General features: G+C 34.3%; 1 protein-coding gene across 1 annotated transcript in view; it reads left to right on the forward strand.

The window, feature by feature from the left end:
• Sema2a (Semaphorin 2a) overlaps positions 1 to 27,548 on the forward strand; it is a 1,119,544-nt gene that overhangs the window by 1,007,161 nt on the left and 84,835 nt on the right. The window contains exon 5 of the mRNA XM_072536254.1: positions 5,912 to 6,019. Within this exon, the coding sequence (XP_072392355.1) occupies positions 5,912 to 6,019 (108 nt within the window). The remainder of the gene's footprint in view (positions 1 to 5,911; positions 6,020 to 27,548) is intronic.

Consider the following 27,548-nt stretch of genomic DNA (forward strand, 5'->3'; position numbering starts at 1 on the left):
CCGGGAAGTATTGGGAATATCCAAGGACGTGCTCATAAAAAAACGTGTTTAGGAAAAGGATTTTTGGTCAGGAATTGTCGCTTAAAATATAAAGAATAAATGAGAGATTGTGTACTTGTCTTTACCGGCAGTAGTAGTCTATTTCTTCTTTATGTGCCATTTTATTTAAGAATGTTGGCAATCATTGCGTCAATTCGCATTTTTGTGCTGCTCTTAACAAGTCAAAGCAATTGCATTTAAACTAAGTCATGAAATTGTTCAACCAGGAAGTTTTGTTTCTTCCTTGTATTATCCGCTGCATTATTATTCAAAACCAGTTATAACATTCGCCTCGCATTACATGTTCTAGGTATTGTAATTTTAATAATAATGTTCAAAATTTCTTTGTTTTTTCCACTATTCTTTTTTATTTTTTTATTTATTTATTTTCAACGAGCTGCTGACCAATAAGATTAACAATGTTTACAATGTATACAATAAAACAAAATAAAGTAAAAAAATCACAAACTTAATCACGTAATTTAGTTTTACACATCAAAATGATGATTACCTATTCCACAACCACTCAAATTACCAACACTAAATAAACACATGCCTGAGACCAGAAATGAATTCAAGAAAATCTAGATCTGGGTGAATATTTACCCATCTTAGTGATCGAGATAAAAAATTATTATACATATGCATAGTTAGTTGTGTGAAGAGGAACATAAAAAGTTTGGAAAAAAACATACAGAATTTAAAACACTTCACAATTATATTTAGGTATATAAAAACATATAGTTAAAACTTTTAAAAGTGTCGTCAAAATTTATACAGTAGCAAACCGTTTTCGATCAAATCAGATCATCCTCAGTGCCTTTTGTAGTTGAAACTAACAATAAATTTGTGGCTGTGACATCCATATGGCAAGAGTAAGTGGTTGCCTCCGAGAAACCATATGGAGAAACAAATATCTGACCATGGAAAGCAAAATGAAAGTATACAAGACAACAGTAAGACCAATCCTAACATATGCAGCGGAGACAAGGACCGATACAAGAAAGACGAAACAACAAATCAACAATGTCGAAATGAAAGTATTAAGATCAATAGCGGGCATATCATAAACCAACAGAAGTATACGCGAACAATGCAAAATTCAAAATATTAACAGGTGGATAAAAACAAGAAAAAAACTGGAACGAACATGTAAACCGAATGGAACCAGATAGATTAGCGAACATCTGTAAAAACAACAAGCCGTATAGCAGAAGACCCGTTGGAAGGCCGCCAAAAAGGTGGAAAGATAATGTACAGTCAACAACGACTACAACAGAATAAGAGGCAGACAAACAGGAGTAATCCTAGTCGCGCGAAGAAGAAGACGATATCCATATATGGGTTTACATCATTCCAAAATTAAATTATATGGTGACTCTAGGTCGATGGCATTGGATAAAATTTAATACTTGAGGAGCTACATGTCTCCCTGCTCGGTTTTTAACACGTGGTTCTTGTCAGTTAAAACGAGACAGACCAACTCAACTCAACTCCCTACTGGGATTTTCTCATTAATTTTTATAAAAAATTTTGTTTAATCAAGCACAAGTCTGTAGAATTAATTATGCCATAAAGCATCTTTGCATCTTTAACTAATCGTCGGTCATACAATTAAAGAATACCAAGTTGGGTTTCAATTTGATCATAATTTACTTGCTTTAATTGAAAAGGTATACCCTGTTTATATGCTACATACTTCAAGAATTTGTTTTAGTTTGATATTTAAATATTATAAGATGGAGACCATACAACAATGGGGTCTAACTAAAGAACGATATAGTAATTTAATCTCTTCAATATTCTGAAAGTCTCTAGTGAATCTTTTTATAAAGCCAAACATTTGTAAAGATTTGGAAATTATTGACATTAATGCGATTCAAATAAAAGTTTAGAGTCTAAATTAATTCCCAGATCACGAATTTTGGTTACCCAGTCAACAAGAATGTTCTGTATATAAAAATTATATTCCATTGGGTCTCTCGATCGTCCAAAAGAAACAGCATGACACTTGGATGCGTTCAAGGCCATGGCATTCAACTCACACCACTCACTCAACCGATCGAGATCGTGATGAAGATTAACATAATCTTCTGTATTATTGATAATTGTGTAGCACTTTAGATCATCTGCAAAAAGAAGAGGTGAACTGTGCTGGAAGCACCAGTGTATATCATTGATGAATATGTTAAATAACAGGGGTACCAAATGAGGACACTGGGGTACTCCGGAATGAACCTTAATCTCACTGGAAACAAAATCCTTGATACGCATCATCTGAACTCATTATGGTTGACCCGATCAAAGGCCTTGGAGAAATCAGTGTATAGTGCATGTACCCTACAGCCCCTCTCCATAGCCTACCTCAGGGCCTTCCACAAACACTAGTGTATTACATTCAGTTGATCTGCTATTCCGAAATCTAAATTGTTGGTCGACTAGCTGTTTTTCAAGTGAAGCTGTAAAATAGTCACAGACTAGATAGCTGTACAAAACATTCAAATATCTTTGGTATTACACTAATTATACTAATGCGCGTGTAATTATTCACCGATGAATTATCTCCCGCTTTAAAAATGGGTGTTAAAAAACTATTTTTTTCAACATTCTGGAAATTCACCCTTATTTAAGAATAGAAAAAAAATGTGAATAAGAAGTTTGGATAATATAAAACAACAATTCTTGAGAAAGCTGGGAGGAAATCCATCAGGCCAGGACCCTTATTCACACCCAGTTCCTTTAAATAAATATCAGATATAGTTATATTGAAACCAGTGAAGTTAGTAAGACCTAGTGAAGGTGAGTCACTAGATATGTCACCTATTTGAGTGAAATAGACTATAGACAAATATTCTTTTACAATATCTGGTACGTAACTGGATTCAACACCACCATAACTCAACACAGCGGGCAAGGAAGGCTTTCCCCTCTGTGAATTTACAAACGACCAAAATCCCTTCAAATTATTTCCTAGTAATAATTCTGTTAAATAAATATAATTTCTGTAGCCTTCATGCTTTAATAACGGACTAAGCATAAATACAACAAAGATAATAAAATACTCCATAGCTCTTGTTTTCTTTTCTTCCCGCTGTATTTCTCTATCAACTGTCTCAAAGCAAACAAGGGGTCTGTTATCCTTCTTCCTGGCATAACCTAAAACTGTTTTTCTCCTATCGATGTCTCTCTCCTTAACCTTCGCTCTACAGTTTTTTCCCAAATTTTCATTGTATGCTACATTAACTTTATCCCTTTATCTCTCGAATGTCTCTTTATCTTTATACAATAATACCATTACACTCTCTCTCCATGAATTGGGCATTCTTCCTTCCTTATATATATCCTACTCATAATTTGCCATAAAATATCAACCCATTCCTCCCCTAGAGCCTTCCAAACCTCCACAGGTATTTCATCACGTCCTACTGCCTTACAATTCTTTATCCTATTTAACGACCTCATCTTTCGCTATCCCCGTCGATCGGATAGCCAAGCGGGCTGGGCGGCTGGCTTCTCCTTCGCTTCAATGCGAGAGATGTCAGTTCAAATCCCCGGCTCGGTGAATAGCAAACAAAAAGGCTAACGCAGTAGTTTAAAATTCTAAAATGAATCTGCGGCTTAGTCTAGAATATGCTGGTATCTGATCGGCCTATGGTGGAGCAGTACGGCAAGAGATAAGGGCTTGCGGCTAGGTGATACTCCTCCATAGATCCCTACCGGAAGGGCGTGGAACGCCTAAATACCGGGTATATATATATATATATATATATATATATATATATATATATATATATATATATATATATATATATATATCTTTCGCTATCCCCGATATTACATTCTCATTTTGGATCCCACATTATCTGTCTCTCCTCTGGTGTTCTTCATTTAGCAACTTTCTAAAGTACACATACCAATTTTGCTGTATTTTAACATCGGTTCTTAATACTCTTCCATGCGCACTCTTAATCTGCCGCACGTGAGTCAAGTCTTTTCATGACTTGTCTCTTGCTTTAGCAATGTGTATAACCTTTTCATCCCCTTAAGTGTTTCCAACTCTGCTGTTCACAGCATACAGCTGTGCAGATGATCTTTCCTTAGCAGTAGCTACAACGCTTTTCGCCCCTCTTTGCTACCTTGTATATATCTAGTGGCATAGATATTAACAAACAAAATTTGTATTTATAAAATAACTGATGAATGCCAAAATTTGTATTTGAATTTAATCTATTCGCATTGAGATTAAACCCAAATAAAAATTTGGCATTTATCAGTTATTTCAGTTATTTTATAAATACAATTTTTGTCATCTTAGGTTCCGTCTGGTTCCGAGGCTTTATATCAGTTTTTTGAGCCTTGTTTTCATTTACAATGGGTAGGATGCTTACCCTGGTTACTGGCCCATTAACCTTCTTTTATCCGAGCTTGGGACCGTCTGTGGGCATGAACGTGGCATCTGAGCTACGCAGTCCACCCAGTCGTCGCGCTCATAACTCCCAGGGAGAGTTACGTTGTCGTTAGTTAGTTAGTTGTCGATATAACTAGTTACGGAGATGTTGAAGAAGAAGTACGCCAACAAAGCTTAAATCAAGTAAAGCGGCGGGATCTCTTAATGACACAATCTGGAAGAACAAACACCTAAGACAAGACACAAAAACAAGAGATGAAAATACTCCGATGAATATCAGGGAAAAGTCTATTGGATAGGGAGAGAAGCGAAAATATAAGAAGAACATGTAATATAGAAGACATAAATGGATGGGTGACAAAACGGAAACAGAAGTGAAATGAACACATTAGTAGCATGGCAGAGTACGAATAGCACGAGATAAGTCACCAAATGGACGAAAAAGTATTGGCAGACCAAGAAAAAGATGGTGCGATATTATAACAATTTAGAAGGCTAATATTGAGGAGGAAACAGGATTTAAAGCCTACATACGAGAAGGAAGAAGAAGAAGAAGACAATTTTGTTTATTTCTGCTTGTTCGTGTTTATATAATATATTGGTTATTTTAATCACCTACATTTAAAACATCGATTCCCGTTCGCTCCATTACCTTCCTACTTCACTGGAAAAGTAGAAAAGTAGCGTACAGGAACCGGAGAAAGTTTTTCCGAAGTCGATATAAGGAGTTGGCCTCATGGGGAATCTATGGTCAGCGCAGTATTTTCGCGGTCGGAGGTTAACAGCCATTCTGGTTCGACACCCACCGAGTCTTTTTTACACTTTGCTTCGCTTTTTCTCGTCTTTTTAGCCCAAGTAAGTCACAATTCTGGCCGACTCAGGTTTTCCGAGAGATAAAAGTGAGTCTCGAGCGGTCAGGAATGTATAAATTTCATTGAAGTTATAAAGAACGACGATTATATATGGTTTCGGCAAGGAGAACCTTAATTTATAGTTAGACTTTACAGTTTTACACGATTTTTAACAGGAAGTTCGGAACGGTACAGAAATTTAAATGGTTTTTGTAATATCTTTTGTTTATAGAAATTATTCTCAAAAATGTGTGTATATGTTAGGATAAATCAATTGTACCACTACTTAAATAAACTCAGAGACTAAAGTCTCTTGGAAAATATTTTTGTTAAGTGTTTATTATAAAAATATTTATTCATATAAAAACATATGGTAATAAAATTTTTAAACATGTTAAATTTTTGTATGACTGAAACATTAAACGTTGTTTTATTATGCATATGTCAGAACACTATTAAAGTACAAATATTTTGCACTATTTGGTCATTGCCATTATCAATTATCTAAAGAGTATATTTACGTTTATTTTTTTTCACAATTTGTATATTTTGTGCTGGTTTTGTTTAAATGTGTCGGAATTGTTTTCATTATTCATTTTATTTTTTGTTTCAGCACTTCGATTGTCGCAATCACATACGAGTTATTCAATCGATGGGGGATGGAAGCAGACTTTACGTTTGTGGAACGAATGCTCACAACCCCAAGGATTGGGTCATCAATGTAAGTATTATAGGTTCTTATACCAGTAGTCAGTTATTGTTTTCTCCGATCTGTCTCTTGTTTTTGTAGCTCTGACTTCTTTACAGTCAGTTGTAGCCCAGGCTGTGGGGAAAAAAAGGGGTGATTTTACACTGTAATCCAGGAATTTATGTAATGTGGCCTAGGTTATAAAGGGCAACCTCACAAGCAATCCCCCAGTTCATTTAACAAAAAATTTTTGGATATTGTTTAATTTTGAGCGTTTATAGGTGCAAAATACGTATTTTTTGAGTTATTTCTGTATATATTATGAAAGTTCTCTAAAAGACCTTCAATTTGAGCCGGTATACGTTCAATTTAATTTAATTGTTATTGCAAAAATGACGAATGAAGGTCAAAATTAAAAAACGTAATATTTATTGCAAAATTGCTTTTTTATTTATTTTAAATGTATAACTTTCAAGCCTATTAAATTTACGAATCGAATGAGCCGTAGTAGGCCTAGATCACTTAATTTGTTGCTGAGATACGTTAATTAGTTTATCCCACGACCTTAAACTTTGAATGCTCATAGAATTGTCAAAAAAAAATGGTATGGTAAAAAATGGTTTCATCTAACATGACATCCAAGTGTTTAATGGAAGAAGCCTAATGACGAGACTCTTATGTGTCGAATAACTTATTACAAGTTTTTAATACAAAAAGACAACTGTTGCTATAAAATATTGTGATTTGTACAAGTTGATTTTCACGTTAAAATTTGTGCCTCTGAAATCCAAAGTTTATTAACACTGCGGTGCACGGGTTGGGTCTATCGGGTCCATTCAGTTTTTCTAATATCTCTATTCGGTCAGCGAGTCTAAGGACGGTCCTGGCGGTTTAGGTACCTTTCGACCATTCGACGACATGGCCAGCTATAATCCCTCAGTTACTAATGCGTATAGAAGCGATAGTGTCGATGTTTTCGTTCTCTCAGATCCAACCCGTTCCTTAATGTAAGTATTTTTTAATGAAAGTACAAAACAAAATTTGCAGTGCATTGTTTTTAGAGCTTAGCAAAACAATGTATTCTTACGAGGGAGAGGTAAAACGTTGCAATATCTCTACGAGGAAGAAAATTATGAATATTCAGATTCCGATGAGTCTATTGTTGGAAAATAAAAAAATGAATATGGTAATCATAACTCAAAGTCTGAATTCGATTTATCAGACACCGAACTAAACTTACAAGAATGTATTCCACAAGGTGGGTCAAACCAACACCTTTATTACAATACCAAAGATGGAATGAAATGGAATAAGACATGCGGATACCGAAATGTTAGAACTAGACGAGAAAATATCATCACAAAACTTCCTGGCGTTATTCGTGAAGCGAAAAGTTGTAAAACTGAAAAGGAATGCTGGAAACTGATAAAATTATAAAACATATTGTTGAATGTACTAATGTATATATTGAGCGTGTGTCCGTGAGATATAAAGACAGTTCCGATGCGAGGCTAACAAATATATGTGAACTAAAAGCTCTGATTGGCCTGCTTTACTTAGCTGGAGTTTACCATGCAGTTAGAACTTCAATTTTTGAGTTTTGGGGAAAAAATGGTACGGGCATTGACATATTTCCGGCAACGATGGCTCTCGGCAGATTTAGATTTCTTATGAAGTGCTTACGCCTCGATGATATTCGTACAAGGGACGAACGGAAACAAGTAGACAAGCTTGCAGCAGTTAGAGTCGTATTCGAGGATGTAGTTGAAAATTTTCAAAAATATTATACCATTGGCCAATATGTCACTATTGATGAGATGCTTTTAGGCTTTAGAGGTCGCTGTAGTTTTAGAATATACCTTCCAAACAAACCGGACCGATACGGTCTGAAGGTATATTCTTTGGTGGATTCTCGCACTTTCTATACTTATCAATTAGAAATCTATGCCGGTACACAACCACCAGGTCCATATTCTATCAGTTTTGCAGCCTACGATGTGGTTGAGCGGCTTTGCAAACCAATCTCCAAATCCAACCGGAATGTCACAATGGACAGTTGGTTTACATCAATTGAAGTCGCACAAAACTTACTGACAAATCATAGTCTAACAATTTAGGCACTCTACGAAAAAACAAAGGGCATATCCCAACCGAATTTTTATTGAACAATAGACCGCCAAAATCAACTATGTTTGGATTTACCAATATGACGATATTGTCCTATATACCAAAACCAAAAAAACATGTTGTTCTTTTGTCAACCCTACACCATGACAACCAAATCGATCCGACAACGGGTGACGAAAGTAAACCTGAAGTAATAACGTTTTATAACTCTACGAAAGGTGGTGTGGACACGGTTGATCAACTTCGAGGTTCCTATATTGTCGCAAGGAATACAAAACGTTGGGCCATGGTCATATTTTATGGATTGCTTGATGTTGCTCCAATAAATGCATTTGTGATACAGAGAACTAACAAACTGGATCTAAAAACAAGCAAAAGAAGAAGATTTTTTTTAACGAACTAGGTCTTCAGTTAGTAATGGACAGTGGTGTTGGACCAGTACAAGCACCTGCGGAATTGCAAAATAAAAGGGGGCGTTGTGCTTTTTGTAGAGATCGTAAAACTCGATACATGTGTCACTATTGTAAAAAATTTATTTGCTTGGAACATACCGTACCTGTTTGTCGCATATGCATTGATAAAATGACTGAATAAGTTATATACAAGGTGTTTCTTAAACATCGGCCATCTGTATCTGTATCTGTAGAGTAGGGAGGGCGAGTTAAGTTTCACAGCACTTAGGCCACAATTGACCCATTGTGCATCCTCCCAGGGAGCTGTCACCCTTAGCTCATTGTCCATCCTGCCATTTCTAGGAAGGTGGAAAAGTCACCAGGAGACATCTCTCTTATGTGGGCAGGTGTGGGCCAGGACTCGCCGAACGCGTACTCTCGTATTAACGATAACTCTGGGCATTCACATAGGACATGCTCTACAGTTTCGTCTTCTCGTTCACACTTCCTACATAGAGGTGTGTCTGCTAGCCCCAGTGTATGGAGGTGTTTGCTTAGTTGACAATGACCAGTTAAAAAACCAACTGCCAAACGTAGGTTTTTCCTGGTCATTCCCAAGTACTTCTTAGATGTTGACTCTTCAAGGTTACTTAGTGTTACCCTGGCAAGTTTACATCCTTTCCCTTCTTCCCATCTTTTTACGGTTTGCGTATGGGAGTGACATTTGACAATTTCCGCGATTGTTGTAGTTGACCAACCAAAAAGATCCCCAGGTCCTAAGAGTCTTAGGCCTGCCGCCTTCCTAGCTAATTGGTCAGCAATGCGGTTGCCTTTATTCCTATTGTGTCCTTTAACCCACCTCAGGATGATGGTATTACCATCCGAAGCTTGAGTTAGTGACTCGTGACACTCCATTACTAAACCTGATGTGACACGTGGTCTATTCAAGGTTAGTAGCGCTTGTCTGCTATCTGTGCAGATCATTATAGTTTTACCTGCTATACCTTTTTGGGTTATCTCTTTTGCGGCTATGGAGATACCAGTCAGTTCTGTCTGAACTACGCTGGCATTTTTGCCCATACCCCACTTTATTCTTAGGTTCAGTGATCTGGAGTATATCCCGCATCCTGAGCCTTCTTTCATTTTGGAGCCATCGGTGTATATGCAATAGGCATTTGCCATGTTTGTCTCCATATACTGTCCTGTTTCAATTTTGTAGGGTTTGTTAAAGACAAACTTTGGTTCAATTGAGTCGCAGCCTGCCTGTAGGAGTGGTAACGCATCCAACTCTCCTCGCCAGAAACGAGTTCTCAATTGTCCCATTCCTACATCAAGGTTTGCACCAGCTGAGCGCAGTCGCATCATTGTCACTAGCGCCACCTCTTTGACATATATATCTAGAGGCGTGATGCCAATGATCAACTCCATTGCAGAAGTTGGTGTTGTTTTCATGGCACCTGTTATATTTATGCAAGCCATCCGCTGAATATGGTTTAGTTTGTTAATCGCTGTTGCCTGTAGCACTTTTGGTACCCAAGCAATAGCTCCGTAAGTTAGCATTGGCCTAATGACAGCGGTGTAGACCCAGGCGATCACCCTGGGCGTGAGGCCCCAGGTGCGTCCGACCTTTCGTCGACACTGCTCATAGGCAATATATGCTCTTTTAGCTCTACCATCTAAGTGTGAGTTCCATGTTCTTCTTGTCAAGGGTAATACCAAGGTACTTTACCTCGTCAGAAAAATTTAGACTGTAGTTTAGAATCCTTGGGGGTATTAAGCCCGTGATTCTTCTTTTCCTGGTAAAGAGGACCATCTCTGTTTTCTTTGGATGTCTTCTATGGAAACATCGGCCATATTGTAGTACGTAATTTCTTTTATATTTGTAGTTTTAGTATTATAATAGAAGTTTTTTTAATGTATGTAAGTTGTCTTTAGTAGTAGTTCTAATATATGCAATGCAAACCTGTTGTTACAAAATTAAACATAAAAAATTCTTAGTTTAAATTTTGGTCTTCTCATATCCAACCCCCGTTCTTACGTGTATCAAAGTATCGCCCGTGTACCGAAGTGTTAAATATTTCTGTTGATTAGAGTTCGTATCTATTTGTATGTACATCTAGTAAATATGATTTGTTTTCATTTATTCTGTTTAATGCTTTGTTGATATATTAACATCTCGAAACCAACATCCATCAACTTCTGTCTCCGTCTTTTATTCATATCCAAAACACCCTGCCACGGAGCATAAATTTTAACCCTACCAGCGACGCTACATCAACTTTATCTCATTAACCGTGTGCTTGTTTCAAAATTACTCGAATGTTATTAAAAGAGATAAGATATGCAGTTATGCCGCACAAGAAAACCTTATTAAATTTTGAACAGCCATCCCCAAAATGGAGTCATCAAATGCAGACAGAATGTAACCTCAGTCACTAAACAAGACAAGACATACTGGAGAGTAATACAGAAAACTAATATTATAGTCAGCCCGGGTACAGTGGCAGAGATTCTAATTGAAAAGGGAGTTAGTTTGAGTACGTAAATTGGAGTTTAAACACAAACAGGAGCAGGAAAGTTGAGTTTGTTTTAAATTTTGTGCCGGAGTTACCCTATAGAATTATTTATAGACTGCATAATTACCAGATAATCTTTTAACTTAATGCAGTTCCACGCAATAATTGATTGAATAGCATCTAAACACTATTCTAGTAAATCACATGTTTTGCCTTTAATCTTTTTTCATAGTTAATTTTGTTAAACGGCACTTTTACTTTCTGAATTGGAAAAAAGACAATTTTTAAATATTAAGCAAAAAAAAACTATTATATTTATGGTCATATTTTTTTTATTTACTGTTAAAAAGGTTTTGAGGTATTCGCTCCGTGCGTGACCATGGTAGGGGTACTTTGAAACGATGCCAGCGTGCGTAGCGGCGAAATATGACAAAATTGGACCTACCTTTTTACGCATAAATTTTATCAAAAATGTGTGCAAATACATATTGCGTATTTAATTGTGCTAATAATAGCAAAAATAGTAAGTGTAGTTTTTATAGGTTCCCAAAGATTACATATAAATTAGAGAAAAGAAAAAGACGGATCCCTGCTATTAATATGAAAAAGTAAATATCACATTTCATTTTTATGCAATTGAAATAGGAAAAATTTAAATAATTTACCTTAAATGATATTTTATAAGGCTTCAAGCTAACTGCAGAGTGCCTGATGACTTTAGCTTTTATATCATAACTTTTACTATTACTGTTTTTAAATATATGCTCTTTCACGTGAAAAACTTGATTTGCCAGTACTAGATTTTTCTCTTTCTTTTCCGTTTGTGGTTGAAAAGATATATTATGATGAATTTTGAGAAACCCAGCTTTTAATACTACATTTATTTTGTACATAAACTGAAAAAATATAATTAAAAAGTTAATTGTCAATTTCGGATGTATTTAACAATGTCAAACATATGTCATATGTTTAACCTGAAAATTGGTAGGTCCAAAACCGTCAGATGAAGGCGGTAGGTGTCGCGTCAGTCACGCACGGAGCGAATACAAAATTTTTTTTTCTATACTTTTATTAATTTTCACGTTTTCCAAAAGATGCATTTTAATTTGTGAGACCCTTTTCTGCCTGTTTGTAACAATTTATTTTTAAATTCTGACGGGATTTAATTCGCGAGACTTAAAACTAATAAATAAACCTGTAAAAAGTTAATTTTTTTATATTTATAAGGCCTTTATACGCCATTTAATAAAAACTTCGAAAAACACCTGTTTTTGGGGGTGAATTTACCCCTTACTAAAAAGGTGGGATTTTTTTTTACTTCTTAGAAGTTTATTTAGTACTCGTATACAGTGGCGCACCCAGAATTTGTTTGAGTGGGGGTTTTGATATTTTTTTATGCTATCTCCATTTTGAGTCCCTAAAATTTGGGTTTTAGTTTAATTTAAAGTACTAAGGATATCAGTGTCAAACATTCAGGTATCTATCCTGTATCTTATCCTGTCTACGAACTAAAACCACCCTCTCTTACTTGTGCGCAGTTGACTGTCGCACGTACCGTACTCCGAAAGTGGGGTGGCCGTTGTAAGGATGACGACATTTTTGGAACACTCCCTTCTTTTATCTAGATCTTATCTATTGTTCTAAAGCTATTTTCTTGTGACACTTTAAAGTTTTTACTATTTTAATGGGAATAAGCCACAATTGAAGATTAAAATAAGTTTATTGACGTTTGACATTAATCTAACTTGTAAATACAATACATTTTGGAGACGGCTACCGCCGTTTTCCCGTTCTCCTCAGCCAATCCTCCCGGTCCAAGGCATGCTCCTCCTTCAAACCTCTCGATTCCATCGCTCTTCTAATTCCTCCATTCCAGGAGCGTCGAGGTCTACCTCTTTTTCTGCTTCCAGGGGGCTTCCATTTGTGAAGTTTTTGGGGCCAACGTTCGTCAGGCATTCTCAATAGGTGTCCAAACCATTTTGAACGTCTTCTTTCTATTCTGTCAATAACCGTTTCTGTAGCATTAATGTTATTTCTTATAGATTCGTTGGTCTTCCTTTCCTGCCTTGATGTTCTAGCACTTCTTCTCAAATAATCCATTTCAGCTTTCAACAATCTTCTCTTCAGGTCTGCATTAATTGTCCATACTTCAGAGCCATAACAAAGAACTGATTCAACCATGGTTTGCCCTATTCTTTTTTTGTTCCTTTTGGAAATGTTGCGATCCCACCATAAGGAGTTCAGAAATCCTACAATTTTACGTCCCTGATTAATTAGGTCTTTAATTTCGGTTTCTTCCAAGCCGTTCTTAGCAATGAGTGCACCTAAATATTTAAATTTTTCCATTTGTTTGATTTCCACGTCCTCGTCTATCAACACTTCAAACCTTGCATCTGAATTGATAACTAAATATTCTGTTTTCTTCATGCTGACTTGTAACCCCATTTTACATATTCTCTGTATATATTATTATAAATTCTAGATCATAAGAATCTTGAGCTAGGACGACTTGGTCATCCGCAAAGTTCAGGGAGAACAGTACGTCATTTCCTATGGGGATTCCCATTCCCTGACAGTGGTTTTTCCAATTTTGGAGGGCTGTCTCAATATATAAATAAAACAGTAAGGGTGACATACTGCATCCTTGTTTTATTCCTTTAGTTACTTTTATTGGCTCTGATAGTCTATTTCCGATTTTAAGGTAAGTAGTGTTACCCCTTTATACTTCTGTGATTATTCCTAAAAGGTTTGGACTAATGTCGAGTTGTTGTAAAGCTTGCCACAATTTAAGCCTTGGAACTTTATCATACGCCTTTTCTAGGTCGATAAAGGCTAGATGTACTTCGCTACCAACCGCTATTCTTTTTTCTATTAATTGTTGGAGTATAAACAAGTTATCAGTGAAGATCAAAGATTCAAACGTCAATAAACGTATTTTAACCTTTAATTGCGGCTTAAAATAGTAATTAGATCTTATCTCTGTCGTTGGCCCGATTGGTATTTCTCTTCTTCTTCTTTCTTTTTAATGACTGCGCGTATGTAATTGTCAACACTATTTCATCCCTCCGTACTTCCCGTCATCTTCACGATCGTAGGGTCACAGGGTTTATATCTATTTCTTTATACATTCTGTTTCTCTCCACTGTACATCTAATACACTCCAGCATTGTGTGAGTAACAATGTCGGAATATTCACAGTATAGGCATTTATCTGTATCTGTCTCTCTGAACCTATGAAAATACGCCCTAAAACAGACAATTTACCTAGTCCCTTAGGCTCGGGATCGGCATCTTGGTCCACTGGGCAACATCGTCCTTGTTGTTCCACTCTTTTTGCCATCTTTCCATTGATCTTTCTCTTTCTTCTCTTTTTTTTTGCTGTTGTCAAATGCTCTCTTCTCTCATAGAGATGTCTCTTTTCTACTGTCTCTCATAGAGAGTTAATTATTCAATTAGCGTCTTGGATTTTTTGTATTGTGTGTGAAAGACAAGTTACATTTTCCTACTATTCTTTATATATTTTTTACTTTATATCCCCGGGGGGGGGGGGGTACGGTTGTAACCACCAAACTTCCGCCTGGGTGCGCCACAGCTCGTATATATAATGTATCAAAAAAAATTGGTTCACTGGGAGATCGGTGTAGTAGATTTTGGAGAAAAACATCTCCCAGTTTTGAAATATGTGATGTTGAGAAAAACGCATTTGAAGAAATTTTTCTTATAATTTTATAGAATAAAGTAGCTGTGTTTATTTTTTGTATCTTATATTGGGTGCCCTCACTTTCCAGTAAAAGCTATAAATGATCGGTCAAAGCTTTTTTTCATAAGTATGCTCTGTATTGACGTGTCGCTGCTCCATCTATTGGCTTGAGAAACAAGAACTTCGTCGATATTTTCGGACCAACTCGATGCTGTTGGTCAAATTTTTATTTTTATCTGCAATTTTGCCGAGAAACTGACTAATTCAGACTTGTTGTCTGCAGTAAACTGACTACTTTTGAATTTTTCTTTTATATTATTCTTATTTCAATGCGTTCCTCTTACTTCGACTGCCTTTTAAATGACCACCAGATCCAGGCATTTGTTACGATTGTCAAAACAATAATTTTCGAGAAATTTCAGCAATATAAAACACGTGCTCGTTTTATAAGTTTAAAGCAACTGTCGAGTTGCAGGTGCACAGGTGAAGCGTGGCCCGCGGTGTTGTTTTCGATTTTCAAAAATCAATTTTTTAAAAATTTAGAAAGTAAAAGTCCGCTTAAAAAATAAAAAAATTCCTGAATAAAGTCATCCCCGCAACGCATCTCTAAAATATTAACAATGCCATACTTCAAATCTTATAGTATGTGTAATGGACATATTTAAAGTTAAATGATGAATAGCAGAGGCCAATGAAAGTATTCAAAAGATGTATTTGAAGATTCTTCACTCGATAATTTTCTAAAGAAATCTATTGACATCTACCTGTATGATATTCTTCTCTTCCCTTTAAATCTCGTAAGAATGTAGTGAGGTGATCCTATTCAATTGACTATTGCTGCCTGTTAACCTCTTTCTCGTTTCTCTGTTCTCGTTTTCCGTATCTCTTCTGAAAATGAGTGACTAGTGTTTGTATTGTATTTGGTCTGATCATCACAATGAAGATTTTTTTGTTGGTCGTTTGCCAACTACAGTACCTCTAACTATCATTCATTCTATAGCTTCATTTTTTTTCTACTAATATGTCCAAAGTATCTCAGTATTTTTGTTGATAGTTGGAATCCATGATATGTGCTTTATTCTACGAATATTTCTTATTTAGTATGATTTTAAAACTTACAACTTGTTGCTTACATAACTAAAAAAATCTTGTTTAAGTAGATACCAGTTACTGATCCTCCTCTATCATTTCTCTTTGGTAAGGATGTAGTGGCGTCATGTAATTTGTTTGAGTATTTCTGTCCAATTATCTCTCTCCTGTACGTTTTGTTTTGCTTCGGAAAATGAGTAACCAGTCATGTTCTTTATTTGGTCAGATAGTCGTACTGGAGATCTTCTTCAATGCCCTCTCTTCTTCTAGCTATATGTCCAGTATATTTTGGTTGATAGTTTTTAGATAGGTTGAGTCTAGTTTTTATGTTAAGTTCTGCTAGAATTGAGTTATTTGTGCGATGGACGGTCCATGGTATGCGCAACATTCTACGGTGGACCAACATTTCAAATGCCATTATGCGCTTTGAATCGGCTTTTTTCGACAGCAAATATCAATGCTCGAACAAGGCGTAATTTTGTGTTTTTTATGATGTCAGTGTTCTAGATTTTTGGCTTTGGAGTTTGGCTATTGCATCACAATGTCCGATCTGGCCATTGTGATGCATCGATGGATCTCGTCTTCGCATTCTCCACTGTTAGTAATAACGGAGTCTAAGTAATTAAATTGCCTGACCATTTCGTAACCTGCCATGCTTGGTTGTTTCTGATTCTATCGATGATCATCACTTTGGTTTTCTGCATATTTATTTTCAAACCATTTCCGTACTCACCGTGCCTTTCCTATTCATAATTTGTTCCAGTTCTTCTTGTAATGATGCCAATATAACAGTGTCATCAGCATAAAGTAGGTTCTTGATTTTTCTTCCTTCTATTATGGCTCCAACTTGGCATTCCTCAAAAACTTGACGCATAATATGTTCACTATATATGTTGAATAAAATAGGGGATATTATGCATCTCTGTCGAACTCCAGATTTTAATTTGAAGTTTTTCGAAACCACATTATTAATTCTTACATTAGCACTATTATTTAGATATAGTTTTTGTAATAAATAGATTAGAGGTTCTGGCGTACTCATTTCTCTAAGTGTATGCCACATTTTATCCCATTTTAACGTAACGAAGGCCTTGAAATATTCAACAAAGCATAAATATGTTTCTAAGTTAAACTTTAGAGATTTTTCAATAATTTGACGAATATTAAGAATATGTTCTCTTGTTCCTCTACCTGGGACGAATCCGCATTGTTCTTGGGGAATTTGTGGTAAGAGAATTGATTTTAGTCTTTCATTGGTGATGGTTAGAAGTACGTTGCTCGCGTGTGATATCAATGCTACTTACTGTACGGTAATTACTGCAATCTGTCGGTGAACCTTTTTTATTTATGGGATTAAACGTGAGTTTACCCCAGTCATTTGGCCACTTTCTGGTATTCCAGATCTCATTGAATATTGTAAGCATTACTTTCGTCCCTAATTCTCCCATTTCTTTGATTGTTTCAGTTGTTATTCCATCTTCTCCTTCTGCTTCTCTGAATTTTAGCTTTTTAATTGCCGCCTCAATTTCTGATTACAATATTTGAGGTTCTTTTTCATAACTTCTTTTCTCTGTATTATTGTCTGGATCGTTGTTAGAGAATAGTATTTCGCGATATTGTTTCCAGACCTCTGCGATACCGTCTGGATTTGTTATGGTGTTTCCACTATAATCTTTGATGATTTGTATCTGCGGTTTGAATTTTCTCGCTAGATACTTGACTTTTGAGAAACGTTCTCTCTAAAAGAAGATTCTTGACAGTCAGTATGTTGTTCTAGTTGTACACATATATTTTTAATATAGTTATTTTTGTCCCTTCTGCACAAATGTTTATTTATAGTGCATATCTCTATTTCTTTTTGTTTTGAATTTGATGTGCCGTTTCTAAGTTTTCGTCTTTCTTCTACAAGATTGAGAGTCTCTTCAGTCATCCAATGTTTTTTCCTAGTGGGATTAGTGTTGTTGATGGCTTCAGTCATCCATTTCTTTGTGTGTTCCCACGTTTTGTCTGGGTCTCCGGTAGGCACTGGTAGGTCAGCTTCTGCTAATGCTTCTCTAAACTTTTCCGGGTGTTTTGGAATCAATTTTTGTCTTTTATTTGTGACTGTTTTACTGTAACTTAATGCGAAATTCTGCTTGTAACATTTTGTGGTCGGAACCACAGCCTGCAGCTGGCTTTGTCTTCACGTTGATTATTGAGCTCTTCTATCGTTTAGTGACAACAATATAATCTATTTGGTTTATATATTGTCCTCCAGGCGAAGACCATGTTGATAATCTCCGCGGATGATGTTTAAACGTTGTGTTTACTATATTAAGATCAATATCGATGGCAAATTGAAGGAGCCGTTCACCTCGTTTGCTCACCTTTCGGTCTTTTCAAATGGTCATCTATTTTAGTTTTTCCTATTTTTGTATTCCAATCTCCTATTATCACCATTGGTTTTTTTTTTTTAGGAATGTTAGAAATGGTTTCATGTATCAGGTGGTGTGTTTCTTCTACTATATCTTCAGCCCCTTCGGATGTTGGCATATATACCTGTACAATATGAATTTTGACTGGTTTAGCATTTAGAGTCATTTTGATTATTCGATCATTTACTGGAAGGTATTCATGTACATATTTTGCCCAAAAATGAGTGACCTCCCAATGTGCTTGGACTTCCCAGTGTGTCTCAGATATCCCACAAATATCTATCTTCGCCTTGATCAGTTCATTTTCTAATATATACAATTTACCTGGCTGTAGCAGCCCCCTAACATTCCATGTTGCGAAGCAGTGTTTTTTACGTAATGTTAACTTACTGATACCAGGTAGTTATTCATGTTTTTTGCTGTAATATCTTTTATCTGTCTCATACTTTTACGACTTATAATTAAAAATAATAGATCAAATAATTCCAACACTGAGTTAAAAATTGTGGGTGAGAATGAATAACACATTTAATTAAATTAAACGTAATGACGACGATAACACTAGAGAGATAGATTAAGGTTCAACTACAATTGTAATTCGTTATCCTAAACTATGCAATGTTTTTAAAGAACAAGATGAAGGTATACATACTACTGATTGTGCTCCTAATTATATATACACCCCCTAGCGCATATTCCAGTAGTTGGTGCAGTTAGTTTTTAAATAAACATCCTCCGGACTGCGCCATTTTACTAGTTGACTATTTCTCGAAGAGAAGTTTGTTTAGAAGCTCTTCAATATTTATTTAGACGAAATGCTTGATTATCTAGTTCGTCGAGGTGTATAAATTAATAATACTTCCAATATTGATTCTAGCAGCGGTTGATATGTAGGGTAATGACACTTAACTAGCTACCGATGAAGCGAGAGGGATGTAATTTTCAAAGTACAAATTGCATGATTGATAATAAGTTTGATCAAGTCTATCATGTCATTATGTATATGGCTCTGGGATCGATCTTTTAATGTTAAGATTTAATGAACCGTTTGAAACGGCAATTGGAAGTTTTGTCGCTGTGGGGGAATTCAATTTAAAAGTTAATTTAATAATTACTGTAATCAGCAGCTAAAATCGCTTCATAACTTTACTATAACTCGATAACAAAGTTAAAAAACTATGTTTTAGATAAATTATGGCTTATTATTTATATGAACCATGTGGTATGTTTATTTGAACAAAGGCTATATATATATATATATATATATATATATATATATATATATATATATATATATATATATATATTGAAATGATATAGAATATAGGAGAAAGAAAAATAGTGATTAAAAATAATTTATAAGTTATATACTAGATAATATTAGATATAAAAGGTATTTGGTTATTTTAAAAGTTATATACTAGAGAATTTTATAAAAATTATTTATATGATAAGTGTAAAAAGTTTTTTCTTAATAATTATAATATTGTAAATATAGTTACGTGAGCCATGTGCATAGGCAACCAGATATACATACTCTGAAAGTGACATTTTAAATAATAATTACGAATATAAGTGGGGTTATAATAATATGTTAGTTTAAAATGTTTACTTTACATATAGTTACTGATTTAAGTTTATATTCTGATCTGAAAAGCCTAAATGTCGATACAATTTGCGATAGAAGAGTAAGGAATTCTCTAGATCACAGAATATGGCCTGTTTGCGAAATGGACTATTCCAGAAGATTCAGATATGTAGGAAATGGAACAAATCGAATATGATTTCTTGCCAGATGGTTCTGGAACATTGAAAGGGTATAAATACTCGGTGATTTGGATTCGAGATGGCCAGTCAGTTAGTAAGAAAGTTAGTTACAGTTATGAAATCAGTATAAAGTCAGTCGGTCCTATTTTCAAGATAGTTCAAGATAGAATACAGTGAATCAGTTGGTGAAATGTTCAATATAGTGAGTTCAATGAAGATTAAGAAACAGAATAAAGAAAATATTATTGAAGATTAAAAATTATGTTATGTATAAATGGTGATTGGATAATAGAAGGAAGTATTAATTGAAAATTAAAATTATATAATATATTTGGTGATTGGATATTGGTATATTGAAAAGAAGAATAAATATAAATGCTGTTAAGAAGAAAAATATTTTAAATTGGTGGAAGCTGATAATTGGAAAAAGTAATTTCACAAAAACAAGGATAACCGAGGCTGAGAACTAAGACATTGAGTGGTGATTAAAATCTTTATTTTGGAGAACATTTTCATTTAGGCATTCAGTGAGAGAAAGGTACAAAATTTTGTTAATATAATTTAGTTAGTATCATAAGAATTTCAATTTTAAAGATAGTTTGTTTAAAATTTACATTATCTATATAATTTAATTAGTTTCATAAGAATTTTAATTTAAAGATAGTTTATTTTAAATTTTACATTGGTTATGTTAGATATATATGTGTGTTTCATAATAGATATAATAAAGATAATTTCAAAAAGTGCTTACAAACTAATTCTTTGAGAACCGCGATAAAAACCCTATATATATATATATTATTAAAAAACACTCATTGCTCATCATTCACAAATATGTATATATATATATATATATATATATATATATATATATATATATATATATATATATATATATATATATATATACACAGTTCGTTCGCTGTATCTTTGCACATGTATGAAATTATCCAAGAACAATTTTTAAATTTTGTTTCATTTCTACTCACAGAATATAAACTGTTGAAATTAAGCCGCTTGTCCAACATTTAATAATACATCAGACAAAGACAGTAATATGACAACAGTCTGTGATAAATTCTCATCATTGAACCTACTTATTGTCAACTTCACAGCGTTGTGGTGTTTACAAAAATTATATTCATATTGTTTAATTTTCTATTACATTTTCGTGCCTTGAGTTTATAAATTTTCTCAAAAAGAGTTGTTATAACGACTAACTGTTCACTTATTGTTGGATTCCTTGATGTAAGTATAAATTTTGCAGTTAAATTTTCTTACCTTTAATTTGACATATCATTTTTGAATATCGCTAAAACTCTGTCTAACGGATCGATATAAAACATTATTTGTTGTCATAAATATCAAACAAATATCAAACAGAATATGCGTGGAAATACATTAAATTCTCAATCCTAGCAACTCGTGTTGAATTTGTATGAAGAATATTTTGAGTTGGAAAAAAGAAACGAAGTTATTGGCACCTTTGGCTTTGGCTTATATATATATATATATATATATATATATATATATATATATATATATATATATATATAACGACTAGATTACTATACTTCTGAGCGAAACACTTTCAAAGTGACTCATTTGTAATGTATTGATGTAGATCAATTAGATTATCGACATATGACGTAGATCATCAGATTATTATAAATATGGCTCTTTTATTTCCGTAATTAAAAAACTATGAGATGTAGTAGTATATCATCTAATCTACTATTTTTATTTAAACTTGCGTCAATTTTTAGTTGTGTGTAATAAATGAGGACTAATACAACCAATATATGAGTTTCAAATTCAAACAGGAAGGATTTACAAACATACGTTTTATTGTCATATCGCTACCACGTATAACTTTCAAAACAATCATTATATTTCATTTAAACAGCGTTAATTTCGGTCTCCCCTGCAAAGGCGTTCGTAAACAAAGTAATAGAAGAGTTTATCGCATCGTACACTGTCGGTACACCGACTTCTTCGTCTCTCTCTTGCTTTCTTATCCACTAACGTTTCCCATCACATTAGTTTCAGCTCATGTTTCACTTTATTAATTCTGCCATTCTCGTTTGCCATTATTGGGTTCATATCGCTTGACTCCTGATACAGGACCGGCTCATGTTGAATTCATATTTGCAGAGAAATTGTAGATAAAAAAGGACAAAAAAATATCTTCGTTTATATTACATTTTAAAACTTTCCTAATTATTTGTAAGATGGAAGGTTAATAAAAATAATAAAATTATATACTACTGGATAGTCCAGTCGTCAGAGAGTTGATCCCTAAAAGTTATACGAACAAGCTGAATTGTGCAGAGAATATGAATTTTGGGAACACAAAAAAGATGTAAAAAAGTTTACCACTTTTACCCACAAACTTCCCCCTAAAACCTCCCTCTTAGGGGGGTAAAAACGCAAAAAAGTCGATTCACTAAGAATCTATACGCCGTAGAAAAATTGTTTCAAATAAAAAATGTAGCTGCGATAATTTTAAACAAAAATCTTTATTAGCAATTTTTGTGTAGAATGAACCGTTCTCCCACAAACAACGCTTGAAGCCACCGTCGTTTTTGAATTTCAGTTACGCGCGCGAAATCAATGTTCAATAAAATTTGTATGAACTCAACTGTAAAAATTCGATATCTTTTGATTCAAGTGTCCTATCGACAAAAATTAAAATGCGTTTTAAAGGTAAAGAGTTCAGCTTTCGTATGCAATTTTTTGCAAGATTTTCAAGAAGTTTAGCAAGAGTGACTTCAGTTATAGGCGTTTTAGTTGACTTTAAAGAATAAGATGAATATGGTTGAATAGTGGTGTGGGATTTTCTTAACCGTAGAGTATTGAAGCTAATTTAGCTCTTTTATCATCTGAGCTACTTTGTATCCACACTGAGTTATTTTGCACTTTGGATCTTTCCATACTACATTTTCTGCGTTGATAAAATTTTAAAAAAATGTTTGATACATGTAGATATCGTTAACTCTAGTTTTTGCAATTAGATCTTTCCACTGAAAGGGGATATAAACCGTTGAAAGTTTCTTATTCCGTTCTATGAGGACAAAGCAGAAAGCTGTGCCCACTAGTTCGAAACTTTTGCTTCATTTAGGTGAAGTATTTTTCTAACAGTAGTTGTCGAAGTAATGTTATGACTTTCCAATTGTTATTTTGACCGACTCATCTATTTCACCAAATAACAAGTTTTCTTTCTTGGCCTGGATCAAGTAGATTGAAGTTTTCAGTTATATCAATTATCAATGCTGATGCTATCTCAGTGGAGCCTCGATGGGCCGTTACTTCGTTCCACAGTATCATTGTAGAAGTATTACTCCCTATATCAGTGGTCGCCAACCTCTTCAATGTGAGCTACTTTGTTAATTTTGGAATAAACAGCGAGCTACCCACACGGAAGTTACGTAACACAATGTAAATGAAATAATCCACAGTTAATCTATCATTATATGTATTTATTTTACTGTTTAACTGGTAATACATAATACATAGGTACTAATAATAAACTAATAACAAAATACGAGTAACTAATATTACTAGTACGTACTTGTTCATAGCTACATTCCTACCTATCAAACGAAGGTATTTGAAAAATAAACAAAAACTTTTATCCAGCCACAACGGCATGTCACGTATGATTTAAAAATAGTTAATAATAACAACAAAAAAGTAACGCACTATCATAAACATAAACATTGAAAAATAAAAAAGCACGTTCAATGAGAAGGCTGACACTCAGACTCATCGATAATTTTTTTTAATGTTTGCAGTATAATTTGATGCAGCCATTCGAATACAATTATCCAAATGTTCATCTGTAAGTCGATTGCGATATTTGTTCTTAATAAACTTCATATTGGAAAAAGAAGATTCAGACAAATAGGTTGAACTGAATCATGCTTTCACTTTCAAGGCAACACGGCATACAACTGAATATTTGTCTTGACTTACAATAGGCCAGATACATTCAGTACTTGAGACTAACGATTTTAAGGCTAAATCATTTTGAAACTCAATGACTTCCATTTCTGTTGCAGCGATGTCTTCGCCAAAGTTCTGCATAACACAAGCTGCAAACTGCTGGATATCAATTTCCATAAAGGGTGAAACAACAAACTGCGCTACTAAAGCCATTTCATTGAAATACTTAAAACGATTTTTGAAGTTACTCTTCAGGGTAGAAATTATTTCTACATGATATTTGTTGTCATAGGGTTCTAATGGATTTTGATATATTTTTTCTGAAAGAATGGGAAAATGCTTGGAATCGCTGTTAATTAGGTTTTGTTTCCAAAACTCCAGCTTTTTGATAAATGCTTTTATATCAGAAATCATTTCCGCTAGTTCTTTGTCTCTCCCCTGAAGCTGCAAATTAAGTTCGTTTAATTTCTCTGTAATGTCCACGAGAAAACCAAAATCTCTAAGCCAAATTGAATTTTCTAGTTCCGGAGTAGGTTCATCGCGTTGTTTGAAAAATTGAACTATGCCAGATAGGACATCATTAAAACGTTTCTCTACTTAACCATCGGACTTCAGAGTGAAGGAGTAGGTCCCCGTATTGACAGTCAAACTCATCGGCCAAGGTTCTGAATAATCTTCTTTGTAACGCTTGAGCTCTAATCTTGTTCACAATTTTTACCACCAGTTTCATAACATTGTTTAGTTTCAGGAAATTTCCACATAATGCTTGCTGATGGATAATGCAGTGGTAACAGAGAAATTGCGGAAAAGTTTCATCTTTACGACATAACGCCACCAGACCCTTATCACAACCCACCATAGCTGGAGCGCCATCGGTTATCAAGCCTACCATTTTCGATATTGGAATTTTCTCGGAAGAAATAATATTTGTTAAATGAGAAAACAACTCCTGTCCAGTAGTGTGTCCTTTCAGTGGAATGAACTTCAAAAAATCTTCTTTAATCGTAAAATCACTAAAAACCATCCTGACGAACACGGCCATCTGGGCAGTGTCAACGACATATGTTGATTCATCCAGTTGAAGTGAAAAATAAACACAGTTATCTAAGTCAGTTCTTAACTGTAAAAAAAATATCATTGCTCATTACTTCCACACGTCTCATCACTGTATTATCAGAAAGTTGCATAGATTTTATAGCTGAAACTATCTCGTCTTTATTTCTAAAGTTGGCAAATAACGAATCAGCAGCTTCTAAAAACTCCTGTTTTATCATTTCCCCGTCTTCATAAGGTTTCTTTTTTTGTGCAATTATCTGGGACACACGGTACGATGCTTTAGTTGCAGCCTTATTTTGGTCGACTGTTCTTAGAAATATTGATTGTTGTCCAATTAACTGTTTTTTTAACTGTTTCAGTTTCTCCTTTCTGGCGGCAGAATGTAGTGGGAATGATTTTTCAAAATTAGAATGTACAGTTTTATGATGTCTCTGAATGTACAGTTTATGTTTAATATTATGATAATTAGATTTTTCTTTGGAATTTTCGGAAGCTTCTCTGATTTTTGCAGTTTGTATTTTTTAAATTAAAATCGTTGTGAGAGCTACCAGAATTGCCTCCGCGAGCTACCGGTAGCTCGCGATCGACAGGTTGGCGACCACTGCCCTATATTATGGACAGCGTAGTTATATGAAGAAAGTTGTCGCTGGTAGAAGATTGTTGAGTGAGTTATGTTAGGCCAAAAAAGAACTTGTTACAAATCAGTACATAAAACGACATAATTAGCATTTACTTTGGGAATTTCAGTATCTTGTCTTAATGTTTTATAATCTGCTTCCGCCCGCATATAATGAATTTTACTTTCAATTTCTATTATCTTAGTTTTACATTCATCGCTAGCAGAAAGAGGTTTTCACAATATGAACAAGTGTCTGATCTGGGAAGTCCAAAACACAAGTAATTTACTTTTAAAAATGTCGTGGTAGGTTCGTAGAGAGATTTTTGTATCAGGGTACATTTTAAAAAATAATCTGTACATTTTTGAGATGCTTAAATCAGCTAAAAGGCAACTTTTAGAAGAAGCGTTTCTGCTATAATGATTTTCTTGCTGCGGAAATGACCTAATATGTTCGCATATTTTCTCTGCATGTTATCATGAGTTTTTTGGGAGGATTAGTATGTTTGGCACGTTGATCATTTAGATTTACTTCTGCTCTTCATTTTATCAACAAGGTACTGGAGTCTTCTAGCGGTTATTGAAAATATATAACATACCGTTGCTTTACATACCCTTATGTTTTCTACTGTATATTTCACTGTACACTGACGACGAGATGTTGCTTCCCCAACCCTTCTTCTTTTTGGCTCTTGCAGAGAAAGAGACTGGGATAAAAATTTTGATTGGCCATTGTAACTCAGTTCTCTAAACGTTTTAAATAGATTTGGGTGATTGTCCACTAATAACTCAGCAGAACAACCCGTAGCAGACTGCTTACACTTACAAATATGCACCTAAAATAAATATTGTTTTAAAACATGAAACTAGTTTAGATTACTTTAACTTACTTCATCTTTGCAACTTAGAGATTCTTTGGGCACTTCTCTAGAAGAAACGTACGAATCACCAGTATTGCGTTCTACACATACGATGACCTCAATTTAACAATTGGGTTCATCAGAAAGGGAAGAGAAGATATTCTGTTCAATCCATAACTCGCTGGTTTCCCCCTTTCGCATTGGGTATGTATATTAACATAAAAAAAATGAAAGCCCGAGGATTATATAAAACTCTATTTTAAAAAGAAGTAAAAGCAACCATAAATATACATAAACACATACAATAACTAAAGAAGAGTTTATACAAACTTGAATATTAGTAAATACGAAACGACACACCAAAAGACAACCATAAACAAAACCAAACTGTAGATTCTAAAAAAATTACTGACCGAAAGCAGTAAAATAATTTCGTATATATACCACGTTATACAGAGAAATAATATATAAAAAAACATAAAAATATGGATATATATGTCATATAAAAACCAATTAATAAACTCAACAATCAGTATACTCGGTAATAAAATACACAATAAATTAATTATAAAATTAAAGCAATTAATAAACTCATCACGTAAACGCTGTGATATACATATATCACATATACATAATAGTGAAATTATTACAATCTAATCTAAATCTAAAATCTTATCTAAATATACAAATCTACGTAAAAATAATAACGTTTAACCAAACGTAAAATGTTCTCAATAAAGTTCAATCGCGGTCGCGGCACAACTGATATAAAGTTCTAAGCAAATATGCATCTATATACCAAGTAAACGTACTTTATATATGGAGCAATGTAATTTTGGCAACAAATAGTATAAGGTGTACTTTACCCCATGAAAAGATAGCACCACCGCTATCGCAAAAGACGTCTTCATCACCACAAAACATCCATTTTAGCTCGAAATGATAATTTACACGATTGAAAACGTTGACTTACAATACACGTGCAAAAAATTTGGCGCGAAACACGACCCACTTTAACACATACAACGTTGTTACATCGAAAGTTGAAGGTTGACTAATTTCCAAACTACCAAAACATAC

Source organism: Diabrotica undecimpunctata, chromosome 1 (assembly GCF_040954645.1).
Source record: "Diabrotica undecimpunctata isolate CICGRU chromosome 1, icDiaUnde3, whole genome shotgun sequence".
Taxonomy (NCBI): Eukaryota; Metazoa; Arthropoda; class Insecta; order Coleoptera; family Chrysomelidae; genus Diabrotica; species Diabrotica undecimpunctata.